The sequence below is a fragment of the Aspergillus undulatus genome, assembly GCF_047715775.1.
Source record: "Aspergillus undulatus strain CBS 261.88 unplaced genomic scaffold BDV17scaffold_1, whole genome shotgun sequence".
Classification (NCBI taxonomy): domain Eukaryota; kingdom Fungi; phylum Ascomycota; class Eurotiomycetes; order Eurotiales; family Aspergillaceae; genus Aspergillus; species Aspergillus undulatus.
The window spans coordinates 191982-219912 of NW_027396605.1; the positions used below are offsets into that span (position 1 = coordinate 191982).

The 27931-nt window shown below is 51.6% G+C and overlaps 10 protein-coding genes across 10 annotated transcripts; 7 read left to right on the forward strand and 3 right to left on the reverse strand.

Moving 5' to 3' along the window:
• The first annotated feature begins 223 nt into the window (after window positions 1-223).
• Window positions 224-2762, forward strand: BDV17DRAFT_1654 (Zn(II)2Cys6 transcription factor domain-containing protein). Its single transcript, XM_073754732.1, has 3 exons — window positions 224-1469; window positions 1524-1825; window positions 1900-2762. Exons 1-3 carry the CDS (start codon window positions 538-540, stop codon window positions 2586-2588), a joined length of 1923 nt encoding a protein of 640 aa, XP_073620974.1. The 5' UTR covers window positions 224-537; the 3' UTR covers window positions 2589-2762.
• Window positions 2763-2952: 190 nt separating this feature from the next.
• Window positions 2953-4437, forward strand: BDV17DRAFT_1683 (putative transsulfuration enzyme family protein). The gene is made up of 2 exons (XM_073754770.1): window positions 2953-3213; window positions 3288-4437. Exons 1-2 carry the CDS (start codon window positions 3061-3063, stop codon window positions 4323-4325), a joined length of 1191 nt encoding a protein of 396 aa, XP_073620975.1. The 5' UTR covers window positions 2953-3060; the 3' UTR covers window positions 4326-4437.
• A 662-nt stretch (window positions 4438-5099) lies between these two features.
• Window positions 5100-6324, forward strand: BDV17DRAFT_1685 (uncharacterized protein). The gene is made up of 2 exons (XM_073754776.1): window positions 5100-5708; window positions 5779-6324. Exons 1-2 carry the CDS (start codon window positions 5360-5362, stop codon window positions 6213-6215), a joined length of 786 nt encoding a protein of 261 aa, XP_073620976.1. The 5' UTR covers window positions 5100-5359; the 3' UTR covers window positions 6216-6324.
• Window positions 6325-9499: 3175 nt separating this feature from the next.
• On the forward strand, window positions 9500-13355 carry BDV17DRAFT_248443 (putative cell wall proline rich protein). Its single transcript, XM_073756099.1, has one exon. The coding sequence runs from the start codon at window positions 10083-10085 to the stop codon at window positions 12744-12746; it is 2664 nt and encodes an 887-aa protein (XP_073620977.1). The 5' UTR covers window positions 9500-10082; the 3' UTR covers window positions 12747-13355.
• A 426-nt stretch (window positions 13356-13781) lies between these two features.
• BDV17DRAFT_296901 (25S rRNA (uracil2843-N3)-methyltransferase) lies at window positions 13782-15662 on the forward strand. The gene has a single exon (XM_073763401.1). It carries the CDS (start codon window positions 14005-14007, stop codon window positions 15364-15366), a length of 1362 nt encoding a protein of 453 aa, XP_073620978.1. The 5' UTR covers window positions 13782-14004; the 3' UTR covers window positions 15367-15662.
• Window positions 15663-15710: 48 nt separating this feature from the next.
• On the reverse strand, window positions 15711-16999 carry phb1 (prohibitin subunit PHB1). The gene is made up of 2 exons (XM_073756100.1): window positions 16563-16999; window positions 15711-16506 (listed from the first exon to the last, which is right to left on the reverse strand). Exons 1-2 carry the CDS (start codon window positions 16884-16886, stop codon window positions 15988-15990), a joined length of 843 nt encoding a protein of 280 aa, XP_073620979.1. The 5' UTR covers window positions 16887-16999; the 3' UTR covers window positions 15711-15987.
• Window positions 17000-17067: 68 nt separating this feature from the next.
• Window positions 17068-17835, forward strand: BDV17DRAFT_248449 (ubiquinol--cytochrome-c reductase subunit 8). The gene is made up of 3 exons (XM_073756101.1): window positions 17068-17152; window positions 17325-17350; window positions 17516-17835. The coding sequence occupies exons 1-3, from the start codon at window positions 17121-17123 to the stop codon at window positions 17737-17739; spliced, it is 282 nt and encodes a 93-aa protein (XP_073620980.1). The 5' UTR covers window positions 17068-17120; the 3' UTR covers window positions 17740-17835.
• Window positions 17836-18577: 742 nt separating this feature from the next.
• BDV17DRAFT_278502 (spermidine synthase) lies at window positions 18578-20089 on the forward strand (the record flags this gene model as incomplete). Its single annotated transcript, XM_073759544.1, has 5 exons — window positions 18578-18608; window positions 18784-18964; window positions 19029-19176; window positions 19301-19541; window positions 19809-20089. The coding sequence occupies 5 exons, from the start codon at window positions 18578-18580 to the stop codon at window positions 20087-20089; spliced, it is 882 nt and encodes a 293-aa protein (XP_073620981.1).
• A 277-nt stretch (window positions 20090-20366) lies between these two features.
• Window positions 20367-23571, reverse strand: tktA (transketolase tktA). Its single transcript, XM_073754963.1, has 7 exons — window positions 23262-23571; window positions 23135-23199; window positions 22716-22858; window positions 22580-22664; window positions 22230-22524; window positions 20815-22178; window positions 20367-20758 (listed from the first exon to the last, which is right to left on the reverse strand). Exons 2-7 carry the CDS (start codon window positions 23186-23188, stop codon window positions 20645-20647), a joined length of 2055 nt encoding a protein of 684 aa, XP_073620982.1. The 5' UTR covers window positions 23189-23199; window positions 23262-23571; the 3' UTR covers window positions 20367-20644.
• A 623-nt stretch (window positions 23572-24194) lies between these two features.
• On the reverse strand, window positions 24195-27900 carry facB (C6 transcription factor FacB/Cat8). Its single transcript, XM_073756102.1, has 5 exons — window positions 27157-27900; window positions 26755-27068; window positions 26424-26704; window positions 26012-26369; window positions 24195-25959 (listed from the first exon to the last, which is right to left on the reverse strand). Exons 1-5 carry the CDS (start codon window positions 27647-27649, stop codon window positions 24790-24792), a joined length of 2616 nt encoding a protein of 871 aa, XP_073620983.1. The 5' UTR covers window positions 27650-27900; the 3' UTR covers window positions 24195-24789.
• Between the last annotated feature and the right edge of the window lie 31 nt (window positions 27901-27931).

A 27931-nucleotide genomic window follows, 5' to 3' on the forward strand; every position in this document is an offset into this window, starting at 1 on the left:
GGGCAGTGAGCAGTCATAACATGTCCTTCTCCTGAGTCATAGTTTGCGATAAATGCTTTGTATTGTGCGCCTTTTATTGGCAGGGAGGACCGAGATGGGGCAGGCACGGCACGTCGCCGAACTTCCCCAACTGGAAAGGTGAACCAGTCTCCGAACCCCGCCCAGAGGCCGAAGCCGCCGTTTCCATGATCAGGCTCGGGAAAGACAGCATCTTCGTATAAGCCAGGTCGGAATTTTGCTTGCCGGTGGCCTGAGCGGCAGTGGTGACAAATTTGAGAGCCTGAAGTTTGAAGCCTTGAGAATCTGAGATGATCCTCGGCAGGCCGATTAGCTTTCGACTAGCGGCATTTGGGTCACGTGGTTTCTTTGCTCATTCCATTGGAGCTCGACAAGTCAAACCATCCAGACTCTTAGTTTTCCCCTGTTTGGCTTCCTTGACCAGGTTTCGATCGCGGCAATTGTCTGTTTGATATGTACAGACCTTCGGCAGATGACAGCTTCCCACATTACACTCTCGTTCCACCTTAAGCTGGGAGGATGTCAAGTCAAAGCTCATCTCAGCACGGCTCCACTTCCAGGGTGGGGAAGAGGAGAGCCGCTCCATATGGACAGGCTTGTCTGCATTGCTTCAAGACCAAGTCCAAGTGCGTTAGGCAAGGCAACGATGACACTTGCGAAAGATGTTCTCGCCTCAACAAGCAATGCTGCTCGGCAGAGTCACTGCGCAAGCGATCTTCTCAGAAATCGTCCGATTCAGCTGCGGAAATTGCAAGGCTCCAGACTGAGAATGACACTCTCCATGAGATGCTGTCTAAGTATACTCCGCAAATTGCCTACCGCGACGCCATTGTGACGCAAAATGAAGATACAGGAAAGGGCAAACAGACTCTAGATCAACCTCCAGTTCAATCGGTATCCGGTCAGACGTCAACTGTTCTGAACAACTGGAGGCTGTCTCCCGATCAGGAAGAGGCACGTCTTTCTATTTTCCGCGACCAAAAGCTGCCTTTTCTTGCGTTCATGCGCCTTCCTTCTGGGGTTACTGCGCAAACACTTCGTGAAGAGAAGCCGCTTTTGTTCCGGGCCATCATGACTTGCACCTCACCATTGATTCAAGAGAAACAGGCGCGTTCAAAGGAGCTCAAGGGACTACTGATCCAGAAGGCCTTGGGAGACATCGAGTCAAGTCTGGACTTGCTACTCAGCGCATTGACTTATCTTGGCTGGGGGTTTGACACTTTCGTCAATCATCTCAACACTTCCAGTCCTTCGCGTCTCACACAAGTAGCCATGGCAGTGGCTTACGATCTTCGATATGACTTATCAAAGCCCAAGGAAGCATACCTCTTCCCGAACGAGGTAATGAGCTCCGACTCGCAGGCGGGTCGCAAAGGGAATACCGATGACTCGATTCGGCAAAGTTTAGATGTCAAAAGGGCTCTCTTGGGATGTTTTCTCTTGACATCACTGTGCGTTCCTACTTTCTGCGTATTCTACACCAGCCTTTTCTAACGTTGTGCTAGGACATCGTCTCATTATCAACGGGTGGACCCAATGCGCTGGACTCCTCAGATGGAGGAGTATCTTGGCTCTATTAGCAGAGTCAAGGAAGATGAGTTGTTTTCTCTGCAGGTACGCTTGCAGGCACTTGCCCAGCAAGTCCGTGAGCAGAGGGACCTGAGGGAACTAGATCGCTGTCAGGTAACTACAGAATCTACAGCTTTGACCTCCACAGGCCCCCTGCTCAATAGATGGTATCTAGAAGCCCTTCAACGGAAGCTTCAGGAAATCACAGCCACTATCCCACCGCATCTTGAGAAAAACGGTACTCTTTCTCCAAAACGGCCTTTTTCCCCCATTGATTGTCTCCCAGACCTCCACTAATTGCATTCTATACAGAAATTCTCATATCACAACTACATTATACCTCGTTATGTATATATGAAACCATGCACCCGGTCAACCCAAACATCGAATTCGGGTTCTCTTCACTCGGCATGTCATCGACACTGGACGAGCGAGAGTGCCACTACCACACGTTGCAGACAATACGTTCCTTTTTCGATAACCTCTCGAGGTTTTCCGCCTTAAATTGGGCCGGATTTCCTTGGCCTATATGGGTACAATCGATACGGTGTGCTGCCGTGCTTTTAAGACTATCAACTCCACCGAGTCAGCGCGACGAAGTCCGCAAGGTAGTCGATCCAATTACTGTGGTAGATTGGATTTCGGAGAAAGTAAGCGCAGCTGCAATTGAAGCCGGTGAAAAATCACCAACAGACCTACTCGGGATCCTTCATCGGGTCTCAAGGACATTGCGCCGGTACATGGGCGCAATGCTAGAACCAACACCAGTCGAGCAACCAGCTGCGGGTGCTTACGTGGGAACACCGAATTTTTACAACAGTGGGAGTGATTCCGGCGTGGATATGAGTACCTCGAACGACTTTGCGATGCAGCAGCAATACATTATGATACAAGAAATGCTTAGCTTTGACAACATCACCTACAATGAGCCGCTCGGCTCATCGCCATTCTATGGCAGTGTTCCGCTATACTATGGCTACAACTCATATACTGGAACTTAGAGCTAGAGAATAGGCGGTCATTTGTCAGTTTCTTTAGGATACCCTCTTTAGTTTTCGATTATAATTCAAAACTCCTCCATCGAGCCATTGATCCTATAAGGTTCCCCACTCCAAACCGCGTCTCAAGCCACATGGAAAGGACTTTAACCTCTGGGCGGCTATTTTTCCTCAATATAAAACTTACAAATCTTTCGACCTTTGTCGCGCGAAGCTGGGAGGCGACCTTGGGCCCGGTGGTGTTCTGTATAGACTTCCATATTAGGCAGTTGAGAGGAGTGGAGCCGAGCAGAAATTCAACGACGGTTCCATGGGTGGATCTGCCCAAGTTTCTATAAGAAGTTGAGTAACATGTATCTACGCCGAAGTCAAAGTCCTTCTTCCCTCTTAACTCTGAACGATAATAAGGCACAGGTTCGAATAAATCTAAGTTTAAGCTCAGCGGCTCTTCTGCATTGCTTCTTTTCGTACAAAGATGGCACCCTCGGATTCTCACACATCAACGAAGGCCCTTCACGCCGACGACTATCTGAACTTGGTGACAGATGTCGCACCTCCAATCCATCTATCCACGACCTTTCGATTTCCCAAAGAGCCAGAGAATCTACTCCCATCTCAAGACCCTGTGGTGCGTGCCGACGAATCCTCATGTTCCCTCCTCATGCACAGTGTAGGTATACTTGCTAACCATCTATTGTACAGGACGAATTCGACGGCAAAAACTACGTCTACTCCCGCGAATTCGCGCCAAACGCAACGCGCTTCGAAGCTGTGCTCTCGTCGCTACTGAAGGGTCACGCAGTGAGTTACTCAACCGGTCTAGCTGCACTGCACGCCTCCCTAGTCCTCCTGAACCCGCGGCGCGTCTCTGTGGGTGAGGGGTACCACGGTAGTCACGAGGTCATTTCTGTGGTTTCTCGTCTTTCAGGGCTGGAGAAGCTCCCGCTCGACTGTTCCGCGGAAAGCCTAGGCGCTGGAGACGTGATTGTGCTTGAGACTCCCGTCAACCCGCTCGGTACGGCGTTTAGCATCAAGGAGTATGCGGAGAAGGCCCATTCGCGGGGTGCGTATCTTGTTGTTGATAGCACGTTCGCGCCTCCGTCTCTGCAGGACCCGTTCGCGTGGGGTGCGGATATCGTCATGCATTCTGGGTCGAAGTACTTCGGTGGCCATAGTGATTTGCTCTGCGGGGTGCTTGCGGTCCAGAGAAAAGACTGGCAGAAGAAACTCTTTGAAGACAGGTTAGCGCTTGGGAATGTAATGGGGAACATGGAGAGCTGGCTTGGTCTGCGGAGCTTGCGAACGCTGGACATCAGAGTGCAGCGGGCTAGTGAGAGTTCAGGGAAGTTGGTTGCGTGGCTGCACGAGGCGTTGAAAAGCTCCACCGAGGATACAAGCACTGACAAGGGTCTTGTGCGGACGGTTCTCAAGGGGATCCACCATGCCAGTCTTCAGAACGAGCCTTGGCTGCGGGAGCAGATGCCCAACGGCTTTGGGCCCGTTTTTTCTATCGTCTTGCAGAGCGAAGAGTATGCGAAGGTGTTGCCGAGCAAGCTTGCTTTGTTCCAGCATGCGACGAGTCTGGGAGGCGTTGAGTCTCTGATTGAGTGGCGGGCACTGTCGGATGGAAGAGTGGATAGGAAGCTGCTGAGGCTAAGTGTTGGGCTAGAGAACTGGGAGGACTTGAAGAATGACTTGCTTCGGGGGTTCAAGGCACTAGTGGAGGGTATGCAGGGCTAGTGCTCTCGGTTTACCGGAGAAGACATGTATTGATCTTGAATTGAAGCTCGTTCAAGTTGTTGCTTTTCTTCGTGGGGGATGTATTGATATCAATGACCGTGCTTCGCAGCTCACACTCGGGTACGACCGCACATTCCATGCTTGCTTTTTCTGCTAGTATATAAGTGACGATCATTGAATATGACCTCGATATTGGCGCAGCCAACTAGTACATAAATGCTATATGCGTTTTGACAAGGATGCAAGGTCGTCGCAGTCTGATAAATTCTGGTGCTTGCTACCCATCGAGCTTAGATCCCGACAAAGCCAGCGGCTATATTATATGCTCGTCGTTCTATTTTTGGAAGAAGAGATACACTCTTTTATGACTCGAAATCCAGTTTCAAAACAGATGTTGAAGAAGTTGGTTGACCTCGACGAACGAAGACGAAATCTGAGGAACAAGCATTCGATAGACCGCCTCACCAAGCGAATACTGCCGCCATGTCCCCAGGTCGATCAATCGAGACGCTAAACCCAAAACAGCCGGTCACACTTAAGAACTGGTGGCGCGTGATGGCCGCGGCTGAGCAGACGAAACATTTGCGGCTATTGAAGGTCCAGAGTTCAATTGAAAGCCAACAGTCCCAGTAAACTAGGGACTCTCTCTGCCTTGACTCTCTTCTGGACATTCCTCATCTCACATACCGACTGTAGCCTCCAAGAATGAAAGCAACCCACAGACCATAGCATCAATCGGATTCGGATTCGCTCCACCGTGAAAGCTGGGGTATCGTACCGCTATCTGATTGTTTCAGTGTTTCTTCTCCGCTAGCCAACCATACCCACCTTATCTCCAAATAATCCTTTGCGCGGGCGTTACGCCTCAGCGGTGGGAACCCCTGCTATCCCGCGAGCACGCCATCATTGACCAGTCTGATCTCAATCCCCAACACACGAGGGAGCCCGCCACGCAACGATCTTCACCCCTCCACCAACCTCTGCACGAACCCACCCACTTCAAGGATAACCCACTGCATCAGGCGACCATTACCATGCCTTCTCCGCGTCAAGCTCAGCGCCAGCGCCAGGGGCAGGGACAAGGCCAGGACCCTGGCCCTAACGAGATAACTCCAATAGTGAGCCACAATAGCTCGCAGAAGGACCAGGCCCAGCGGCGGTACAATTCTACGGAGAATGTCCTGCGAGGCTCAGAGTCGAATTCGGGGCCCGGCGCTGTAAAATCTCCGACGCGCCAGAGTTCAGGGCCAGGCTCCGGCAGTCATGGCGCCGCTGCCGATTCCGAAGAATCTCGGACGCCCTGGTATTCCCGTATCGCGGATAGATATGGGAGTTTAGAGCTCGAGAACAAGGGGAGCGTTGCTCGAGATCATCTTGCGCTAGGTGCGTCATCTCCTTCCTTCCATCCCATCCACCCCGTCCAAAGCTCAAAAGCTCTAACAGCGGCACCTAGAACGAACATTCCTCGCCTGGCTACGAACCTCACTAGCCTTTGCATCAATCGGCATCGCAGTAACCCAACTCTTCCGACTAAGCAACACGACAACAGAAAGCGCGAATGGGATTGAACTCACGCCACAGAGCGTATCCTCGTTCTTATCACCCTCAATCCACGGTTCTAGCTCCGATGCTGAATTCATAAGAATAACAGATACGTCGCAGCGCCTGCGCAGCCTAGGCAAGCCGCTCGGCACGACGTTTATCGGCGTCGCGATTCTCATCCTCCTAGTTGGTTTCCATCGGTACTTTGAGAGCCAGTATTGGATTATCAGAGGGAAGTTTCCGGCTAGTAGGGGGAGTATTGCGCTCATTGCTTTTGTGGCTGGGGCGCTGATTGTCGCTGCGCTGGCTGTTATTCTTGCTATATCGCCTGGTGCTGTTGAGACTTGATGGAAACGTGCGGACTACACGGTATCCATCTATAACGATCTTATTCTCATCTGGTTATAAGCCGCTGTACAATTATGTATCTCGATTGACTGAAGGCTTTATTCCATCATATGCATACCGATAGGGAGAACGGAGTTAGAAGGCGCGATGCATAGCATATACATAGCTAGCTGGATTTCTCGTGCTTATATGGCCAGTTGGGTGATGCGACCCAGCAGCTACCTTGTACGGAGTACCTTACGAGAGCCCCCTGTCGACAGGGTAACTTGCCTCCATTTCCCCGGTAACATGTCTAAGCACGTGCGAAGCCAGCTGGGCTGAACTCGGAGTCTCAGACTCCATTTAGCCATCTGCAAGGCCCCTGGTAGGGCTGAAAGGCATCCATCTCTCCTCCGTACGCCCACTGAAAGCAGGGAGCAAGGGCTGAGGAGTTCCTCGGAAGAGTGAAACGGGGACGGGGACCAATTAGCACAACCTCCAGGCCGTCCTATCATACTAATCGTGATAAAACAATTGTATCCCGTTACTCAGCCCGTTGCGCGGCCTTACTATATGCGGTGGGAGCGCTCCCATGGAACTCATCGGCAACGCCGAACCATATCACAAAGTACGGGAATCTGACATCATGATCTGAACTGATCATCAGAAGGACAAATTCCATTGGCCGAGCCGACTCGAGACTTGATTTTCGAGTCCGAGGATGGAGATGCATCTGAGCCAGTGCGTCGAGTCTTCTGGAACGAACCTTGAACTCCGAGTCGATTCAAGGCTACCGTTGCGAACCGAACCATGGGTTGCCGGTTGTACCGTGTCCAGCTGCGAAGTACGGAGTACTTCGTACTTCGCATAGCAAACTGGGTGCTCTGAAGGGCGTCGGGCAAGGTCTGGATCGACAGTTTGGATTACACAACATGACTGCGAGTCTGTGCTGTTCTTGCGCAGGGGGAAGGGGTGCAGTGTCGAGGGGGGAAGGGGGTGGCGATGGATCTCTTCCGTTAGTGGTGCGGATCAAGGCCCCTTGCAGGATGCATTAGATGTGACGACTGATGAGGGAAGATATCCCGGTGGATTTTCTTTTGTATCTTGTCTGATCTGAGCGGGTAAGGTTAGGAAAGGTGCTCAACTTCCTGGACATCCGAGTCGCAAATTCAAGGGTTCGGTTCCAATTTGTCGTCTTTACCCATTCCACAGAAGTACTTTTTTAGTATCCTCTCACCGGGGCGTTGTCGCATCACCTGGGAAACGTTCTCGATCAACTGCCAGGTCACTGACGTGGCACACAGTCAGCCAATTGAACGAGGCCAGCCACCCTGTGGCTGCAGGAGATCGAGTCGACAGACGGTGCTAAGGTTAACTGCATAGGCTTGCAAGCCGTCACCTCGAAAAGGAAATATATATGTCGCCCCGGGCGATTTTGGTATCTCGGATGGTTGCAGAAAAAGTGACACTAAGCTTGACAGGGATTGGATACGGCGCCTATCTTGATAATCATGGACTGGGCCGCAAGGGACTCGGGAAGTCGGGAAAATTACTATCTCCTGTCAGCAAAAAGACCCTTGTTTATTGGAGAAGCCATTGAGCCTCCAGGATTGCCCATCCAAGCTTTAGGTTATGCGAAGAGAATGCTGTCGTTCGAGAGCCGAGCCCGGGTCGAATCCTGCGCGACTCCTTCGCTCATGAACGACAGGAACAATTGGATGGAGATGCAGCAAGAGGGTCGCGGTCGCTGACTCGAGGTTGGCACCGCATAATAACGTTGAAACGCACTGATATGTCGTGCATGAGGGAGCGGCCAATGACTGTAGAAAGCTAGCTTTTAGTTAAGGCGCTTTTGCAACTGCAAGGCAAGGCTGATGGCTGCCAACTGTCAAGCCGCGGAAGGAAACACACCAAAGTTCACGAGATAACAGTGCGCCGTAGTGGCATCTGGTCGGGCAAAACTTCCATTTGTGCTGAGCCAGAATGATAGGCCGGGCAACTTCAATAATGAGGAGCGAGGAGGTGGCTGAGGTCACTTTGAATCACTGTGCACAGTCAAAACCACGTGGGCATGTCGCGCCGAGCGAATCCGAGAGGACGATTAAGTCAAGGAGAGCCAGGGAGAACCTGGTTTGCCTCCCCAGTCACATATGGATTCTTCGGTCTTTCTTCGTCAGATTCAATAGATCTGTTTCGAGTCAAATGACGCTGCCCATCGAAACCAGTTTCATTTCTTGATCAAAGCGTCAGGTTGAGTCCTGAAGTGCTCGCCATCCATGGATGGGGAGACTCCTGCCGATCCAGGCTGATGTCGCTAGGTGGGGCCTAATTAGACCATCTCCAATATGGCTAGCGCCATGAAATTAAAGGTGGGCCTGTCCCTTTCCCACCGGAGTAAGCGAGATTTTGGTTCCACTCCCGCAGTGTCTTATTGGTTCATGTCTCAGGTACGGTCTTCGAGTTTGCTTGATGCCTGGCGCTTTCTCCGGATCCAAAGATCATGACATTCTTGATGGAACCCAGATGCTAAAACAAGGTATCTTCTGTGACATATCTCAAATCAGGCATCATGGGCCACGGCCCTCATGAAGAATGTCTTGAGTTCTTCAGTCTTCCCAGTTTCCTACTAGTGAGCCAGGGTCTATTGAAGAAAGGGTTCCTATTATTGGACACGTAATATCGATGCTGTCTTTCAGCTTGCAAGATCCGAACCGGACTGGGTCCAATCTTTCCGAATCCGGCTGCTACGTTCATGACCTCAGGCTTGATCTCATTTCTCTTCAACTTTTAAGTGGCGAGTAACCACAATGTCCATACTACGTTCCAGACACGATGGGCTGGCTGGTCGAGACCCAGATGAGTTGGTTTCAATAGCATCCCGTGGTATACCCTCCAGACCTTGGTTGGACGATTTGGGACAGAGGTTCAGCTGCATATTCATTTCCCCGTAAACAAAAGTGAACTAGTGCTTAGCATAAGACTTTGATCATGAACATGTTGATAACAGATTTACGCCAAGCTAGGCGCAGTACAAGCCGGTACGCTGCCCATCCCGAATAGCCCAGTTATCGCCATTTGCTGCCAGATTGGACTGGCGGGGGGACGATCGAAATAGAGCTTATGATACCGCTTGTACGGGGCCGTAACCGCAACGGCCAATCAGTGGGGTTTTCTATACGCTCGCCCTTCCGTGCTTTAAACTTAGTTGTAAACTTGAGGAAACTAAGAGCACCCGGCCTCAGGCATTCCACCACCACCTCCATTCTTCTGCCTCCAATAACTTGATTGAGCCTTTCCTCTCCTTCCTTCAACCTCATCCTCAACCTCATCTTCATCCTCCCCTCTTCCTCTCCTCCCTTTCTTTCCCTTTCTTTACTTCGACAGCACTTCTTTTTCTTTCATTCTGTTAATCTTCGTTCCGAATCCTCCGCTCAATCCATACTCTTCGCTTTCGTGGCCCGTTTTCGTGGCCGTCCACTCCTTAATCTTCGCTTTTACATTCGCACTTGCTCATCGACTGCCGATACTCTCGTCCTCGCCATATTTGCCCAATGATTCGGTCGACTAGCAATTAAACAGATAAATCGAGTTTCACGTTTCGACTTCCCCCTTCCCCTTTTTTCGAACTTGCCGTATTCATTCTTGAGGTTGCGGTCGGTGTTTACTCTCGAGTGCATCAGCTTGATTTCAGGGAAATCAATGTTATTTCTGCGGTTCTAAGACCTCCAGACGAACTTGGGCTTTCCGGTCACTGGAGGGGAAGTCACGTTGGTCTGGAGGTCCTCTGCGCTTGGATTACCACTACCAACCACCTAGTATCCCACCAGTGGATACAAAACAATCTAGGTTCCGGACTCACGAGGTTGTTGAAGCCACCAGCTGTGAACAATGGCATCGATTTCTCTACCTCTGCAGCCTCAGACCGCTCCAACGCTTCCGCATTATCTAGAATCGACGGAAGGAGCCCCCAGCCGGCACCGTCGCAATCAGACAATGTCAACACCACTACCAAATCCACCGTTTGTGTTTCCAGCACAGGATCCAGATGACTCACGCAATCATGACTCGGAGACCATGACGAATGACCGACCGGCGCTTCCTGCATTTTCCTTCAATCCAGGAGCAACAGGCTCGAACCAGGCGCCTGCGCCTGCGCCTGCGCCTGCCCCTCCCGTGAATCGAATGAGCGGCCACCGTCGACAATACAGTGAGTTTGTTGGTGGTGATCAGATGGTGGCTCCTGAGAATACAACTGCTGGTCAGACAAACGAGGATAATACAACGACACCTGTTAAGTTGCCTCCGCCTGGTCCTGGTTTCAGTGCAGGTAACCGTCGCCGCCACGCCCACAGGCGCTCGGCGGCTATTTCGAGCGTTGATCTCACGGCCATATCACATGCTCTTGACTTGAAACCCTACACTGAGAGCGCCCCGTGTACACCAGCAGATTTAATACGAGACCGTAGGCCTTCTCATGAACCGTCTCAGCTCTTACCGCATTCGGCGAAGAGCTTCTCTCGGCCATCACCCCCTGCTTCACCGGTACCTCAATCACAGGGTATCCATTCCGTGTCTCCGACTGAGCGTCGACCTTCGAACCCGTGCCTCTCTGCCGAGGCCTCGTCAGCTGTTCCTGAGACCCATGTAGAAACCCAACCAGTTACTCCTGCCAGGAAGAGCGACCCCGCCATATCATTCCCCAAGTCTGATTCACGGGTCCCGAAGACTAGGCCGAGGCCAAAAACTGCAGATGCTTCCTTGATGCTCGAGATGACAGGGAACGGCACGACGGACATGCCTTCCTCGACTAGACGGCCCAGCTCCGCAGCAGGGCACTCGCGCTCGCACAAAAGCATGTCCGCTGGTCTTCTCAGTGCAGCTTTTAGGAAAAGCCATGTTGAAGATGACGGTCTCTTTCCGTCTTTCAGGCACTCATCTTCCGATGATGACTCTGATACTAATGCAGATGACACCCAAGAGCTGGCTGATTCGCCTTCCTCAACTTCGAAGAGACGGACCAAAACCAAGAAGAGGCAGAAGAAAGTTCGATCCTGGGCTGGTGCTCTTTTCAAGGGCAAATCTCATGACGCCAAAAAAGATGGTTCGGGGAGCGAAACCAAGAAAGCTCGCCCTCCTGCGCTGACTAGAACCAACTCGGACTTTGGCTCGGGCTTAGATGTAGCGTTTGACGACGACAACATTGTGGTCATTCGAACACCCACCAACCCGACACACCAAGAAGCCCAACAGACTCCCTCTGAGGTTGAATCATGGGCGTCCTTGGAGGACTCGTGGAAGCCGCGAAGTTTCTACGAGCAGAACACAACCCCCGACTCTTCTATGAGTCCTCTAATCGACTTGGATGCGGCTTTGGGGCCTTTCAATACGCCAGACATGCGGTCCGGCCAGGTTCCCGAGAGTGGCTTCTCCGCGGCAACCAAGCGGATGTACAGTGGTGGGCGACGGGGCGAGTTTATTGGCCCAGAGATGCGGTATCACCGACGTGCCGAAAGCGCCCCAGAAATGCCACCGTTTGATCGCGCGTTCCTTGGGAGCCACCGCTTCCCAACTACCTCCTCCTTGGAAAACCCAGATGTCTTCTACGAAGAGGAGGAAGACGCTTTTCTGGCGGCCACCAGTGAATCTGGTCAGGATAGCGAGGAACGTCTACAAGATCAAACCGCTCAGACGGAATCCAAGGACAATAAGTCAGAAGACAGCGCCGATAGCACTGATACTTTGACCCGACCGACCACTGATAAGCCCTCTGGCGGAGAGAGTACAGGGCTTGGAATTCAGGAAAATGACACGACCGCTGCATCATCGGTCCCCAGTGTATCTTCAGTGTCCCAGGAGCCCTCTAAACCCGCTGAACAGCGGTTCTACTCTAGCCACGCCCCGAAGTTATCAATGCCGTTCTCTGGCCGACCTAAGACGCCAATGGACGGTGTCAGGAGCGACGACTGGAGAAGCAGGATACGGGCTCCTCCCAGTCCCGAAGTTTCGCCTCGATTTTTGCCTTCTGACCACCGTCCTATGACCTCTCCCAATGAACTTTCTGCAATTCCTCCGATTTCTCTTCATGGCGGTTGCTCTTCGCCCAATTCAGCCTTTCCATCACCTGACTTTACGGTCTCCTCAGAACCTCCACGTTCAATCACCACATCATCAACAACCGATCCATTTCCTCATACCTCCATGGAAGATGTGCCTTCACTGACTAGTAGCGCTTCCACGATGACCAACACATTGAACCGCGTTTCTGCCACTTTCTTCCAGCGCCCTCGCCTATCAACGGATCGCGCAGCGTCCTTCTCTGCTGCCGTTCCTCGTCGCTCTAGTCAGCCTAGCTCCAAGCGATCGAGCCTTGCAAGTCTTTCTAAGCTTGTTGTAGGCCCCCACGCGGAAAGGAGCAAGTTGAGTCACGAAGAAAAGCCACCGGGTGATGAACCAGAGAAGGCTAAGAGGAAGGGCCGCCGAATCAGCCGACTGATGCACTTCTGGAGAACCAAAGACAAAGAAAGGCCGAATGATCCGACTGTCCAGGATTAGCTGCGGTCATGACGAGATGCTGTTTCGCAAAAAAAGGGTCGACATCTGTACATAGTATCCCGAGTATGATTTGTTTCGAATGGCGACATCGCCATATCGAACCTACTTTTCTCCCTTTCACCTTTTACTTCTTCCTTTTCCACCTTGCCTCTTTTTCTTTATTCTTCAATCGGTCTACCTTCAGTTGTTGGGATACCTGACGAATCTCTTTTCTTGGTATGTTATTTCAAGCGTAAGGTATGATTCTTCTTTACTGTTCTTGTCTCTCGTTATGGCCGGTTGCACTTTGATAAACCATCTGTTAAATTGTTGTCTTGATCTGCCGTTTGAGCTCTTTTCCTTCTTACAATCCTTTTGTTTAATCGTCTTTCTCTACTTTCTTTGCAACCTTCGAGCCGAGTATCATCTCGGCACTGCATCGGTTCCTGGTCTCAGGTCCGCTTGGAGGCGAATTAGTTAGCTGTGAAGTCAAGATTGGCCATGGGGCCGTTAAACAACAATCTACACTCTGTGCCCGAATCTGTGATTACTTCAAGCATGAGCTTGTTAGACTGTTTGTAGTTTACCACCTGCTAAGTTTGCGCGTCTCTCAAGATTGCTAAGGTGTAAAAGACAGCTACCCTCGTGCCATTATTCGCACTCACATAATCCAAACCACACGCCCCTCCCCGCTCATCAAACGACTCATAGACAAGAAAATTCTCCAAAAAAAAAAGGGAATACATTTGTTGTTGACAATAACCTATAACCTAGTTATAACGTCTCATCAAAAAACATAAAAAACCGACTGCTATGTCGATAGGATGATTCCAAAGATTGAAGAGTAGGGTATTTTGCGTGGCCCACGGCCATCTCTGGTAAAAGGCAAGAAATGGATTCTGAGCTAGGCCCACACACCCGTCACTGGAACATTTCCATTGAGTGGTTTATGTACCACCAAAGAAAAGTGACCGGTTCGATTCCCGTCTGCGCTGCCTTTTCTTGCATCCCTCTCAAACAGAATAATTTGTATATGGGAAGACTTTGCATTTCTCGGTTTGCTCGATAACAAATAATTCAATTATTTTTCCTTCAAGCTAGGCTTACTAGGAGGCTCAACCCTTGAGTCATACTTCTCTCTTACAATCCAACAGGGGACCTGGCCATTTGCTGGCGAATAGTGAGATCCAGCACTTTATATCTTCGTCGGAGAAGCGCCATAAAAGAGGGTCGAAATTTCCCCTCAAGATAAACCAAGGACCAACGACATACATATAAAATGGCCCCGCCAAAGCAAAACACAAAGCGGAAACCATCCAAAGACAGCAAGAGACCAGAAAAAAGGACTCCATCTGCCGCCCCCCGCCGTAAGGCACAAGCAGATTCTACGAACAACAACGACCAGGACCCGAACCAGATTGACGTGTCCGGCACAATCCCAATAACGCTGCAGCAATTGCTTCTGAATGTCTTCAAATCCGCCCTTCTCCCAAACGAAACTGGAAGTCAAGATTCTGAACCCAATTCCGAGGGCTCAGAGTTAGACACCAAGACCCTCATCCAGACCATCAAGTCGCACCTGTATAACCGGGACTTCGACTCCGCCTTTGCAGACGCCCATGAAAGTCTGCTTAGGGCTTATGCGTTGCGATGGAGTGCAGCGAGGGCGTTAGGGTATGCGGGGTTGTTCAAGGCTCTTTTGAAGGCTCTGGTTGATGAGGCTGGACGTGATGCCTCTGCTCCGACTCATGTGGTTTGTATTGGTGGTGGTGCGGGCGCAGAGATTGTTGCTTTTGCGGCGGCTTGGAGGGACTTGATTGATGAGGGGGTGATTTCTAGAACTGAGGTGAAGGAAGGGTTATCAGATGCTCTTCGGGCTGTGTCTCTGGATGACAAGCATGATGATCGGGGGGGTGGGAAAGAGAAGGTGGTGGAGGAGGAGGAGGAGCAGGACGCCCGACAGAAGGAGTCCTTCTCGGCATCTTCATCTTCAGCGAGTCTATCCATCACAGCAGTCGACATCGCCGACTGGACGGCCGTCGTGAAACGCCTATCCTCAACGATCCAATCAACCGAAGTCCCGGGATCAAGATCACACTCAGCTCCTCTCCTCCCCTCAACAGGATCGCAGAATGCAGACGCAGACGCAGCCCCAAAGCGCAGCTTCAACGTCGACTTCAAACGCCTCGACGTACTCTCCCTCACAGACCAAGACCTCAACTCCCTCTTCCGCTCAACTAAATACCCATCCACACATTCACAACCACAAGCATCCCTCGTCTCCCTAATGTTCACCCTAAACGAACTCTTTTCAACATCCATGGCCAAAGCGACCTCATTCCTCCTCCGCACCACAGACGCTCTATCACGCGGCACATTCCTCCTCGTCGTCGACAGCCCAGGCAGCTACTCAACGCTGAAGCTCAAGAAGGAATCCGGAACGACGCAGGAACGGCAATACCCCATGAAATTCCTACTCGATCATGCACTTTTGTCCGTGGCGAAGGGTAAGTGGGAGAAGATCTACGAGCAGGATTCGAGGTGGTGGAGAAGGGATGCGGCGAGGTTGGTGTATGATGTTGGGGAGGGAGCTGGGTTGGAGGATATGAGGTTTCAAATTCATGTTTATCGGAGGGTTTAGAGTTGGTTATGATCTTCGATGGATGATGATAACGTATGAAGCCTGTGTATGTGGATATAGAATGACCTCGGGGTTGAACGTAAGGCCATCCGGGAAATAGGACTTAGAACAAGAGGCAGATACACCCGGGCTGTTGCTCGCAACTTCCTGGAGTAGCAGACACGCTCTGCATCTAAAGGGCAGGAGCGATGGATACATCGAGTGGGTCGCACCTTCCTGCTCCCGTCGTTGAACGCACCTTCCTAACCGCGGTGTCTAGCATGGGCAGGAGCGATGGAGCGGCCCTCAATGGCTCCTCCTCATTTGATATAGTTCAGTCCACTCCGACGCCGGACTCACAGGGACCGCGACTCTGATTGTATTGGTGGTCAGACAACAGACGGTGCATACTAGTCTCCAGATTTGAGTACTGGACGAAGGCAAAGTTTCGCAAATGCGTCAGAATCTTGTGACAGAGTGGTATGCTATTGCTACAGTTCATAGAGAGGAAGAACACCAGCCAGCTTGAACAATTCGCCATGGTGTCATGCACGCCCAGGTCCAACAAAAATAGGGTAAAACACAAATTAGTCGCATAGAAAAATACATGAGATCAGATTTTCTTGAAACTGAATCACTCCCTTAACTCCTCAGTCCAAGCAGAAGGCTTGTGCTCTTCCCACCATCCTTTCCTTCACCACCCGGCAGATATGTGACGTTGGGGTTGCTAGCCAGGGTGTTTGCGATCTCCTTGCTGGCTTCGATACGACGGATCTCGATGAGACCGGTTCCGGCCTTGGCGACGGACTTGCTGATAATATCGGCACTTTCGGCTTCACCCTCAGCGCGGATGACGTTGGCCTGGCGCTCCTGCTCGGCCTTCTCGACGATGAAGCGGGCTCGCTCGGCGTCCTGCTGTGCGATCTGCTTCTGCTCGACCGCGCGTGTGAACTCTTTTCCGAAGGTCATGTGGGTGATGGAGACGTCCTCCAGGGCGATGTTGAATTGTGAAGCGCGCTTCAGCAGGTCTGTGCGGATGCGGTTTGATACGGCCTCACGCTGGGTGATGAGTTCGGCGGCGTCGAACTGGGCGACGATGGCTTTGAGGACTTCGTTTCCGATGGAGGGGAGGACACGCTCGTCGTAGTCGATACCGTAGGACTATAACATACAGAATTAGCTTCAGGAAGGAACGGTCAAGACGGCTGTGAACGAACCTGGTAGATGGCCGGCAGCTTCGGGACTTCAGGACGGTGCAAGACTCGGAGGGTCAAGCTGACCATCTGCAAGTCCTTACTTCCGGTGGTTGTAGAGATGTTGCGCGGCTTAGTGCGGACATCGTAAATTATGGCCCTCTGCAGCCACGGGATCAGGAAATGCGTTCCTTCGTTGACAACGCCCTCTTGCACACCAGACAATCTGTCGAAGATGACAGCGCGAGTTCCACCCTTAACATCGTACAGGGAGGCGTTGAGGGCCATGGCGCCCAGCGCTGCGGGGACAGCTAGGCGCTGGAGATTGTAGAGACCGTTAGCCGCCATGATTGTGGATGTGAAGGGCTGGCGTGGAGTTGCTTGAACTGCAGGTCATGGAGAGCTTTCTGGATGATGTTGCGGGCGGGCTTTTCGAGCCTGCCCCAATCCGGTTAGCGCCCTCTAACTGGACTTCCGCCGTTTTGGCCCGAGAGCGAACGAACCTCGATTCTTCTCCTTCGTCGTCATACCTCGCCCTTTCTATCTCCGTCGCGTTTTCGGAATCTAATTCACATAATCACAATGGGTGGTCACTTGGATCCTAAGAATGGCGTGTGAGTTTGTTCCCCTAAATTGGTGCCGGTGCGAGAGATGCCGGGGGTGGTCGGGTGGTCGCTTCACGACATCGTCCCATTGAGATACAGCACTCAATTACTGTTCGAATGGCTGCTCGCACCGATACGACTCTGTTCATACTACGAAAATGCTGACTGCGGTCTAATATAGCTTCATGGGCAACTGGGGTGACATGGGTATGTCTCTATCCTTGACTCCTATGCATCGCTGAGACCACATCGAGACGGATCCAATCAGACGCCACGAATTGTCATGATGCCGCGCTTTCGTCGAAAAGATCGCTTTCTTCCAGATCAATACAACAAGACAACGTAATTGCATACTGATTCGACCCGTTCTAGGTTGCCCAACTCCCCAGCGCGTGACGTCCTACGCTATCTCTCCCAACCGTCAGCGCCCCCTCGCCGGCGCTGCTCACGCCGCCGTCTTCAACACCTTCCGCCGCTTCAGGCACCAAGTCCTCTACGTTGTCCCTCCCTTCGTCGCCGCCTACGCTGCCATGAACTGGGCCATTGAGCGGTACGCTTTCCCCGACCTCCGGTGCACGCTGGATAATACTCAGTGATGCCACCCAGATGTCATATACTGCGGTGATGACTTGCGAAGATAAAGGTTGGCTGACTTCTTTCCGCGATTTAGCAACGAGTACCTCAACTCCAAGCCCGGCCGTCTCCTCGAGGGTAGTGACGAATAAATGCTTCTTTCACTAAAGAGAAATGGATGATTGGAATACCTTGTTTCAGTAGGAGGTATGCAGAGCAAGCAGTTGGGATTGTGATTGCACTGTACAGTAACTAGAAGCAATCGAACGAATTGCATTTCGTTTGTCTGGATCTGTCTCGCCGGGATATTGGTGGGTGCTCCAAATTGAGGCTCACCAGATCCCCTTTGAACTTTGCATTGCTTTTCCCACCCCCGGTTTCTCTCATAGAACACTCGTGTACAACCGCCACAGAGCCATTGATTTAGTTCACCGAGTTCGAGAGCTCTCACCTGCATAGCGGAAGTCTTTCCGCTTTGGGACGTATTGAACGGGGATTGCTGGTCTTACTCAACAGGAGGCACACGGACGAAGGAGTGAAATTACTGGATGTCAGCTGCAATGCATTGACTACTAAAAATCGCAGTATGCTGATTGATGCCTTACTAGTACTCCAAAGTATGGCCCCATTGGGTAGGAATGCAAACAGGGAAATCTCTGTAACTCAAATACCCAACCGTGACGGGCGATAAAATACATCCAAACTTTTCTCGCTTTCCCCCCACTCTGCATGCGCTCTGTTGTCTCGCTCTGCTCTCGCTTCTCTTCCTTTTCTTTTATTCCCCGTCTTTCCCTCCGTCCCGTGGCTTCATTGCGTCCTGTCGTTTTCTCTCGTCCCTTCCAAACCTCCAACACCTTCACAATGAGCGAGATCACTCACCCCACTATCAAGGGTATGTACAATTCCACCTCGCCCGACTTTACCCCGCCTTCGTCGTGAAGACTATGGCCTTGTTCAATTGTTCAATTCCTGCTCAATTCGATATATGTCTTCAATTCAAATCCGGAACACGCCTTTACTTGTTCACATTACTTGTTTACATGATAGCTAATTCGAACTCAATTCAGATGGCTGGTTCTCCGAGCAGTCTGAGATGTGGCCCGGCCAGGCCATGAACCTCAAGGTCAACCAGATCCTCCACCACGAGAAGTCCAAGTACCAGGATGTTCTCGTTTTTGAGAGCAGCGACTACGGTACCGTTCTCGTCCTCGACAACGTCATCCAGTGCACCGAGCGCGATGAGTTCTCGTATGCCCCTCCATAAGACACTGGATATTCTATGCGCAAAAACTAATGGCACCCCCGCGTCTAGCTACCAGGAGATGATCACCCACCTCGCCATGAACGCCCACCCCAACCCCAAGAAGGTCCTTGTCATCGGCGGTGGAGACGGTGGTGTCCTGCGTGAGGTCGTCAAGCACGACTGCGTCGAGGAGGCCATTCTGTGCGACATTGATGAGGTAACAAAAATTGCCCTACCTACCATCCAGCCTACATATCATATCATACCTTACCTTGCTTTCTTTCGCATGCAATGCAGCTAGCTGTTCACCAGGCTCACAAGTTTTCAATTGCCGTATATAGGCCGTCATCCGTGTCTCCAAGAAGTACCTCCCCGGCATGAGCATCGGCTTCCAGCACCCCAACGTCAAGACCCACGTCGGCGACGGCTTTGAGTTCCTCAAGCAGCGCCAGAACGAGTTCGATGTCATCATCACCGACAGCTCCGACCCTGAGGGTCCCGCCGAGAGCCTCTTCCAGAAGCCCTACTTTGAGCTCCTCAGAGACGCTCTGCGTGATGGAGGTGTCATCACCACCCAAGGTTGTTCGTCGCCTTTCTTTCTATACTGCCTCTCTTGCCCTGAAAACTTTCCTTATTCTCCGTCTCTTTCTTGTTATGCACTCTCAAAGCCTTACTCGTCACCTCTCCAAACCACCCACCCTATCTCTCCCTCTCTCTTTCCATCCCCCCACCACCCCCTCTACATTCTCTATAACATGACATAAAGAAAAAAAAAACCCCCGGCTAACTCACCCCGCCCCAAAACCACCCCTCCCGGGCCGGTTTTGGTTCGCAATTTTATATTTCTAGCCGAAAACCAATGGCTCCACCTCCCCCTGATCGCAAACCTCAAGAAGGCCTGCAAGGAGGTCTTCCCCGTCGCCGAATACGCCTACACGACCATCCCCACTTACCCCTCCGGCCAGATCGGCTTCATGGTTTGCTGCAAGGACGCGAGCCGCAACGTCAAGGAGCCCCTGCGTTCCTGGTCCCGCGAGGAGGAGGAGCGTCTGTGCCGCTACTATAACCAGGATATTCACCGGGCTAGCTTTGTTCTGCCGAACTTTGCTCGGAAGGCTTTGGAGAACTAGATAGATGTGAGATGATATGAGATCATGTGAAGATGGATGGTCCTGTCATGTATGGGATGAAAATTATTTTCTGGTTTGTTTAAAAGAATACCAATTGAATACTTTTTCTGCGCATGGGCGTGTGTGTTAGTCTTTGAGAGTGAATGGGTATTGTGAAGGCAGGGTTATAGGACGCTGTAGTATGAGCTGATAACGATTTCTGAGGGAGTAGTATGAACTTTTTCCGGGCCAACACATAGATAGTACTCTTGTATGTCTGAGTAATCGAATCTATTAATATCTCCCTCCCGTAGAACAAGAAAATGAGCAGTGTCTTTACGAGGTGCAAGGAATTGAAAATGAACGGTCAAAAAATTTTATGAAAATCTCTATAAATATCAGAACCGGCCGAACCATAATCAATGGCGGCTGTTAACTCTTCTCAAAAGGAAATTCGTAGGACATTAAACCAAAGGTAACGCCATCGGAGCTTCTCTCCATACGGTGTTCCCTCCCCATAACCCGTTTTTATAACTCATCAAAAGAAATGTGAAATCATGACGCTAAACGAGACATCTACAGAATCTGCTGGAAGGCACGGTTGATGGGCGAGCGGACGGGAACACCCTTGTAGAAGTCAATAGTGGCAAGAGCACGCTTGCTAATGCCCTCAGGAGTGAACTCGAATTTCTGAGAGAAAGAATCAGTACTTGTATACGAGAAATGGTGTGTCCGGGTGGACTTACAGCGTAGACCTCCTTGTAAGGACCGGAGGCACCGAAGCGGTTCAGACCGAACTGCTCGTGAGAGTAGCGCTCCCAACCCATGGTGGAGCATACCTCGACGGACAGAACAGGGATGCCGTCGGGGAGGACCTTGAGCTTGTATTCCTTGGGCTGAGCATCGAAGACCTCGAAGCAAGGAACGGAGACAACGCGAGCAACGATGCCGTGGTTCTTCTGCAGGTAGGTGGCAGCGTCGATACAGATGCTGACTTCGGAACCGGTGGAGATGATGGTAACGGCGGCGTTGGGAGCCTCAAGGACGGGGTAGGCACCCTTGAGAGCAGACTCGATGGTAGAGTTCTCGAGCTGAGGCAGGTTCTGGCGGGTAAGGGCCAGGATGGAGGGGGTGTGCTTGGAGGTCAGGGCAGAGTAGTAAGCAGCGCTAGTCTCGTTACCGTCGGCAGGGCGCCAGACCATGCAGTTGGGAAGAGCACGGAAGTGGGCCAGGGTCTCGATAGGCTGATGGGTAGGGCCGTCCTCACCAAGACCGATAGAGTCGTGGGTAGCGACGTGAATGGCACGAACGCGAGAGAGGGCAGAGAGACGGACGGCACCAGCGGCGTAGGAGACGAAGTTCAAGAAAGTACCGGCGGCGGGGATGACGGTACCGTAGGCAGCGAGACCGTTCATGATAGCAGCCATGGCGTGCTCACGGACACCGTAGCGGAGGTAACGGCCAGACCACTCACCAATGCCGTACTCAGGGGGCTGGAAGTCAACAGCGCCCTTCCAGCGGGTGTTGTTGGATCCAGTCAGATCAGCAGATCCGGACAGAAGCTCAGGGATGACCGAGTGAATCTTCTCGAGGACAGCCTCAGAGAGCTTACGCGAGGCAATGGCAGGGTCAGAAGGCTTGTAGACGGGGAGCGACTTCTCCCAGCCCTCGGGAAGCTTACCAGCAAGACGACGGGTGAGGTCGGCGTGCTCGTTGGGGTACTCGCTGGAGTACTTCTGGAAGAGCTGGTTCCACTCCTGCTCCTGAGCAGCACCCTCGTCAGCGTGCTTGTGGTAGAGGTCGTAGACCTGCTGGGGAACGACGAAGCTCTGGGCGGGGTCGAAGCCGAAGCGCTGCTTGACACCCTCAATGTCGTCGGCCTTGAGGGGGTTGCCGTGGACACCACCGGTGCCCTGGAGCTTGGAACCGAAACCAATGGTGGTGGTCAGGCGGATCATGGTGGGCTTGTCCTTGACGGACTGGGCCTCCTTGATGGCAGCCTCAATACCCTCGAGGTCGTTGTCACCATCCTTGACCCAGACGACGTGCCAGCCGTAGGCCTCGAAGCGCTTGGTGACGTCCTCAGTGAAAGCGCACTTGGTGTCACCGTCTGATAGATTATATTAGCGGCGTCCACAATCAATGAATGCGGCAAACTCACCAATGGAGATGTGGTTGTCATCGTAGATAGCAATGAGGTTTCCGAGCTTCAAGTGACCAGCAGTAGAAGCAGCTTCGCTAGCAACACCCTCCATAGCACAACCATCACCGAAGAAGACGTATGTGTAGTTGTCGAAAAGGTTGAAACCGGGCTTGTTGAAGACACCACCGCTGTGAGCCTGGGCAATGGCCAGACCGACGGCGTTGGCGAAACCCTGACCAAGGGGACCAGTGGTCACCTCAACACCGGGAGTGTCGTGAGCCTCGGGGTGACCGGGGGTGATGCTGTCGAGGGACTAGAATACACCTATATCAGCCAATGGTCGAAGACAGTCCATCAATGCAACTCACACGGAAGGCCTTGAGGTCGTCCATGGATACAGCATATCCGAACAAGTGGAGGAGAGCATATTGGAGCATGCAGCCGTGGCCGTTGCTGTACGGCGATTAGCCAAGAATCTTTTAGCATGTTAAGTAGTTTTCATACGAGAGGACAAATCGGTCACGGTTGGCCCAGTCGGGGTTCTTGGGGTTGAACTTCATGAACTTGTTGAAGAGAACGTGGGACACCGGGGCCATGCCCATAGGGGCACCGGGGTGACCGGAGTTCGCCTTAGCGGTGGCATCGACCTAGAATGCTATTAGTATAGCTGTAAAGAATGATGTTGCTGACTGACGTGGCTCCTGGACGCAGTTGGGAAAACAGAGACGAGGTAGCAGCTCTGATTACTCAATTCAAGCTCGCGGAGAACTCAAACGGAATTGAATTTATCGGCGGTACGACACATCGGAGTCTCATTTCCGCAACCTCGAGCTCCGCAAACGCCGAAGACGCGTGGGATGAAGAAGATCCAATGATGCACAGAACAAGACAACAACCTAAAGAAGGATCAAGGAGAAGCATACCGCAAGAAGACGGATGGTGTTAATGGCCAATTGGTCAAGATCGGTGTAACCCATGGTGGCGGTATCTGTTAACAAAGAAAAGACACGTTAGAGCTTGCTGGATGTGTGAGAGTCGAGGAAGCCGTACTCGTACGTATTAATCAAACCTGCCTTGTCTGTAGAACGGATTCGAGGGACAATGGAGCAAGAGCAGGAGACACAAAGAGAGGAAAGGGATGGGGGAGAGAAGGATGGGAAGGGAGGAGACGATGGGGGGAAGAAGATAGAAAAGTTGCGGCGATGATGGAGGGGTTGAACTCTGAACTCATCAAAACGGCAGGTGGGGGCAGGTGATGTAGTGGTGGAGCCCGCCTGTGTCGGTGCTGCTCACCGGTCACCAAGTTCACCAACACAGCACTGCAGACACCATCTTACTTAACTAGGCATCCCGAGTTCCCGACGTGCCTGATTCAGCCGGTGTCAGCCTGAGTAACCCTGACTGAGCAGTGACTGAGCAGTGACTATGCAGTCCACTACGGTCTGCAGCATGGCGGATATGCTGCCGCAACTCCCGCCGCGAATTGCGACCCCTCGTCCTCCGTAAGGCAAAAAGCTACCCCGCCGGAAGAAGACTATACATAGTATACAGCCAAGCAAGAGACAGCCTCAAGATAGCAATTACCGGGAACAATGACCAGATCATTGATACAATGATATGCTACAAACAACAATTTGAAACAAAAACATCAAGACCATCCGTGAGACTCGAGAATGAACTGTCCTCGCGGAATTGATCATCCTCTTGGAAAACCTCTGATCTATCCAATGTCAATAGCCGCATGGGCATGCCGCATGCAGCTCCGTTCCTTTTTTTCTCCCTCCACTCTATTTACGGAGTTTAGCCCACCAGATTCTTCACCGTCACGAGGGGCAACAAGCACCGGTCCAAGACGGACCGTGGGCGGAGCAACGTCCTCCGGATTTCCCAAGATGACAAAACCGGAGCTTCTGGATTCTGGCGGGGGTTCTGGATGCTGGCGGGTCGGTCTTTTCAGGACTCCGAACTCAGGTACGAAGTTTACTTTGAACAAGGTTGTTGCATGTCCGGCACTTTGCCGCTTTACAGTTAACACACTGTGCCTGGCTGTATACACTTCTAGATTTACTGGACCCTACTGAAGGAATATATATAGACTCTCGATAACACCCTGCCCGAGATGCTGTGCCCTGACGATCACCCACTCACCGACACCTATCAAATGCCATATCGGTCCCTTCAAGAGCCAAATCATAGCTCCAATAGCCTTCTAGCCTGATCACTCTTTCCTGCAGCCTGGGATTGGTTTCGGTATTTTGAGTTCCGGACATACCCGGACTCAACTCTTGAAGATGGATGATATATAGTCATGCAGATTAAAGTATATACTAACTCGCGTATTCTCTGTACATCATAAACGATATCCTCCAACCTGGAGAAGATGACGCCCATCCACCCAGGTATCATAACCAAAGCCAAAGCCAAAATGAAAATCAAAGCCAAACTCACGCCGGACATACAACCTCAAAAACGATAACCAACCAAACCAGTTCAGGAACAAACACCAGTACTCCAAGTAACGCAGAGCACGCATGAATAATAAACGAGAACCAGAAGTCAACTAGAACAAAAGAAAACGTTAGACGGCCAGCCGTCGATCCCAGCCGTTGACTAGACCAAATTCATCAATCTCTTCATCTCCCGCAGGGATGATAACGCCCTGCAATGGGTCCAAAAGGCCACCAGCCCGGTCACCCAGGGGGAAGGGCATATTCGGCATTGGCAGGCCGTCGTCTCTGCTTCCGAGACTTTCGTCTGAATAGACGCTCCGCGTAGCCAGTTCATGAGGATGCGTGACATCGCTGCTACTTGTGGCGGACCACGCCTCGGGTGACAAGCCTTGCAGTTCGCCGTTTGCGGTTGACAAGGGCGGCATAACTTGGTTCTTCTTGTGCATGTACTCGGCAGTTAAGGATGCGAATGGACCGTGGTCTTCGCCGCACTCTTTGCCGCCGTAAATTCCGGTAAATATATTCGAGTACCCTTGGTCCATGTCGCTCACCACGAATTCCCAATCTGAGAGCGACATGTTTCCAGTTGGTGGTGGGTCCGTCGGAACTGAGCATGCGAGAGGCGGCTGGGTGTTGTCATAGCTCAAATTAGGGTTATAGAAGTTCTTGCCCATCGGAGCATGTTGCTGGAAGTCGTCAGGAGGAAGACTTGCCCAGCTAGGAGAGCGTAATTGACGATCGACGAAGCCCGGAGTAGTAGTAGTACCCGAAATGGTGTTTCTGCGCGACAAAGGCTCCTGCCTTTGTTGTTGTTGTTGATTGAGGCTTGTGCTGTTCATCAAACGCGCTTTCCACGCCTCGAGCTGCTTCTTCGGAGACTTCAGGGGCTTCTGCATAGGCGGACTCATCTCCTGGGGTTTTGCGGTCGTTGGTCGTTTTGCGTCTATTGAGACCAAGACGCTAGCCAATGCGCTGAATTCAGCGGCAGCTGTAGAAGATTCCGACTCGAGCTGATCGATGACCGCAGTGAGCATTTTTTGGCTATCTTTGGCCATCTTGCTGTCACGCTTCAAACCAATGTTCTGCCAGAGAAGGCCGAGTCCAGAAGAGCTGATAAGCTCTCTTCGGTTGATGCTAACGGAAAGACAAAGGCGTCTCTCATCGAGCAATTGCAGAATCTGAATAATGTGCTTGCTGGAGTCCGCGACCGCGAGAACAGACGGTGAGCGAATATGGTCCTCGCCAAAGCAGACAGCAGGACGATGAATGAGAGAACGAATAAGATAGTACACCAATGACTGAGATATGTTAGAAAGAATAAATAAGTCTGGAAAGCAGATGATGACATACCAACAATGGCGACCGGCTGCTGATGACATTGGTGCTGGGCTTGTCTTGAGAGAACTCCAAGCGAAGGTGAGCAGGCAAGCCCTTAGCCCAGGTCTCAAGTTGTTCCGCAACAGAACGCATTTTCGACAGTGGGATATCATAATCGCCATCCGACGGGTAGATGTTGTCTAAGGTGCTGTTCAAAATCCGGGATGCAGAAAAGAAGGCGAGGGCGCTGGAAATGCGCGTCGACTCGCCGGGCAAAGTGGGCAAGAATCCAGTTTCCGTCACATTCTCATCGTCAATATCCTCGGGATACTCGGTCTGAATGTGCTCCTCGTTGAGGAGAATAGGCACGCCAGTAGAGATCGCGCAAAGACTAAAACCAATTAGCTTAATGATCCCAATCAAATGATCGAAAGTATAAACATACCGATCCAGAACATATTGACACCAGAACACCTTCTTTCTCGATTCAGCCAGAAGAGCATTCGACGAGAAACGCTTCTGGCTCTTTTGAAGTTTCAGCTGGTGGCAAAGACCAATGGCGAGGCCCCGGAAACGCAAAGCACTTAAGTAATCTCCCTTTGTCAAGCAGTACATCTGAGCCAGCACGTAGCACTGCATTGTGGGAAGACAGATATCACCAGAGAGGGACTCAAGGATAGGAGACCAATTCTCCTCAAAGAGGGATGGATCTTGGTTTGTTCTTAACTGTCTCGGGGTTAGCGTTTATCTTTTGAGAAAGTGGAGTCCAATCTTACACCAGCAGAAAGGGCGGCAACAGCAAAGATCAAGTTCAACTGGGCGACCTCATGTTTGTTACCCTGGAAAGATTCCGAGTTGGAAAGGTATTTCTCGTAGGCCTTGAGGATAGAAGGTCGGTGGACGACAGGGTAAAGAGGGGCCCATTCTTGGAAGAAGATATTAATGAGCTGGTCAGAAACAAGGCGAGGCGCTGTTTTTAGAGCCTGGTCAACACGAGAATGGGAAATAGGCGTCGGTGAAGCAGTCAAGGCCTTCGTGGATGTTTCTGGTGCCAACCGTCCTTGATCGGCGAGCTTGTTGGTAAAGACGTCTGAACAAGTAGTTAGCACTGTTTCTAACAATTATTCCAGGATAAAGGAATATTGTTTGCCTAATAAGGGGAGACGAGGGTAGAATACCAGCAAAGCCACGGGTACTCGAGACTCCAGAACTTCCATCTTCATTTGTATTACTGGATACCACTGGTTCCGGGACACGAATGGCACCCTCACTTGAGGCAGGGACATTCGATTTGGCCGGCTGAGTCGTCGTGGAAGGCGAAGGAGCAGGAGGGGTAGCCTTCTGCTGCTGCGGTGAAGTAAAAGAGTGTATTCTCGAAAGCACATCAATCTTCTCGTCCTTCTCATCCAACAAATTCTTGAGATCCCTGACTTCAGCTTCTAAAGCCCGTACCCGTTCTTCCAACGACTCGGTGTATCCACGAGGAAAAGCTCGTCGACTAAGTTTGTCGCTGGTCTTGCACTCGAAGCCGACGTTGGCGCATTGAGTACAGCATGGGCGGACGCCGTCGCAGCGGATCTTTTTGCTTCGACATCGGTCACAGGCTTGGGCAATGCGGCTGTGTGTGTTGTTGCCGACTTTGATCACTTTCATAGGAAGGATTCCTGGCATCTTGGATATGTGAAGGGCGCGCCTGGCGCTGACCCGGGATAATTATGGCGCTGACTTTGAGATATGAGATTGGTTTCGAGCTATTGAGAGAAATTCGGGGCCCGCGAGGTTCTTTCAGGAGTCATGAATCGAGACAACGCGTTATAGATGTCGATTATGCGATAGTTAAAAGGAGAGAGACGTTTGATCATAGAGGGGGGAGTAGAGAGTTGGGACGATGTAGAGAAGAAGACTGCGAACACGGGGAGACGAAGCCAAGTGAATGCCGCAGGCTCGCAGCCT

Excerpts from the sequence above, each read along its gene's own strand:
- BDV17DRAFT_1654 (XM_073754732.1), top strand. The coding sequence starts at position 538 with ATGTCAAGTCAAAGCTCATCTCAGCACGGCTCCACTTCCAGGGTGGGG. Across the intron at positions 1,470-1,523 it reads TGTTTTCTCTTGACATCACT|GACATCGTCTCATTATCAAC; the intron begins GTGCGTTCCTAC and ends ACGTTGTGCTAG. Across the intron at positions 1,826-1,899 it reads ACCGCATCTTGAGAAAAACG|AAATTCTCATATCACAACTA; the intron begins GTACTCTTTCTC and ends CATTCTATACAG.
- BDV17DRAFT_1683 (XM_073754770.1), top strand. The coding sequence starts at position 3,061 with ATGGCACCCTCGGATTCTCACACATCAACGAAGGCCCTTCACGCCGAC. Across the intron at positions 3,214-3,287 it reads TCCCATCTCAAGACCCTGTG|GACGAATTCGACGGCAAAAA; the intron begins GTGCGTGCCGAC and ends TCTATTGTACAG.
- BDV17DRAFT_1685 (XM_073754776.1), top strand. The coding sequence starts at position 5,360 with ATGCCTTCTCCGCGTCAAGCTCAGCGCCAGCGCCAGGGGCAGGGACAA. Across the intron at positions 5,709-5,778 it reads TCGAGATCATCTTGCGCTAG|AACGAACATTCCTCGCCTGG; the intron begins GTGCGTCATCTC and ends AGCGGCACCTAG.
- BDV17DRAFT_248443 (XM_073756099.1), top strand. The coding sequence starts at position 10,083 with ATGGCATCGATTTCTCTACCTCTGCAGCCTCAGACCGCTCCAACGCTT.
- BDV17DRAFT_296901 (XM_073763401.1), top strand. The coding sequence starts at position 14,005 with ATGGCCCCGCCAAAGCAAAACACAAAGCGGAAACCATCCAAAGACAGC.
- phb1 (XM_073756100.1), bottom strand. The coding sequence starts at position 16,886 with ATGGCGGCTAACGGTCTCTACAATCTCCAGCGCCTAGCTGTCCCCGCA. Across the intron at positions 16,507-16,562 it reads AGCTGCCGGCCATCTACCAG|TCCTACGGTATCGACTACGA; the intron begins GTTCGTTCACAG and ends TGTATGTTATAG.
- BDV17DRAFT_248449 (XM_073756101.1), top strand. The coding sequence starts at position 17,121 with ATGGGTGGTCACTTGGATCCTAAGAATGGCGT. Across the intron at positions 17,153-17,324 it reads TTGGATCCTAAGAATGGCGT|CTTCATGGGCAACTGGGGTG; the intron begins GTGAGTTTGTTC and ends GGTCTAATATAG. Across the intron at positions 17,351-17,515 it reads GGGCAACTGGGGTGACATGG|GTTGCCCAACTCCCCAGCGC; the intron begins GTATGTCTCTAT and ends GACCCGTTCTAG.
- tktA (XM_073754963.1), bottom strand. The coding sequence starts at position 23,188 with ATGGGTTACACCGATCTTGACCAATTGGCCATTAACACCATCCGTCTT. Across the intron at positions 22,859-23,134 it reads ACACCATCCGTCTTCTTGCG|GTCGATGCCACCGCTAAGGC; the intron begins GTATGCTTCTCC and ends ATAGCATTCTAG. Across the intron at positions 22,665-22,715 it reads CGTGACCGATTTGTCCTCTC|CAACGGCCACGGCTGCATGC; the intron begins GTATGAAAACTA and ends ATCGCCGTACAG.
- facB (XM_073756102.1), bottom strand. The coding sequence starts at position 27,649 with ATGCCAGGAATCCTTCCTATGAAAGTGATCAAAGTCGGCAACAACACA. Across the intron at positions 27,069-27,156 it reads GAGTACCCGTGGCTTTGCTG|ACGTCTTTACCAACAAGCTC; the intron begins GTATTCTACCCT and ends CTACTTGTTCAG. Across the intron at positions 26,705-26,754 it reads TTGCCGCCCTTTCTGCTGGT|TTAAGAACAAACCAAGATCC; the intron begins GTAAGATTGGAC and ends ACCCCGAGACAG.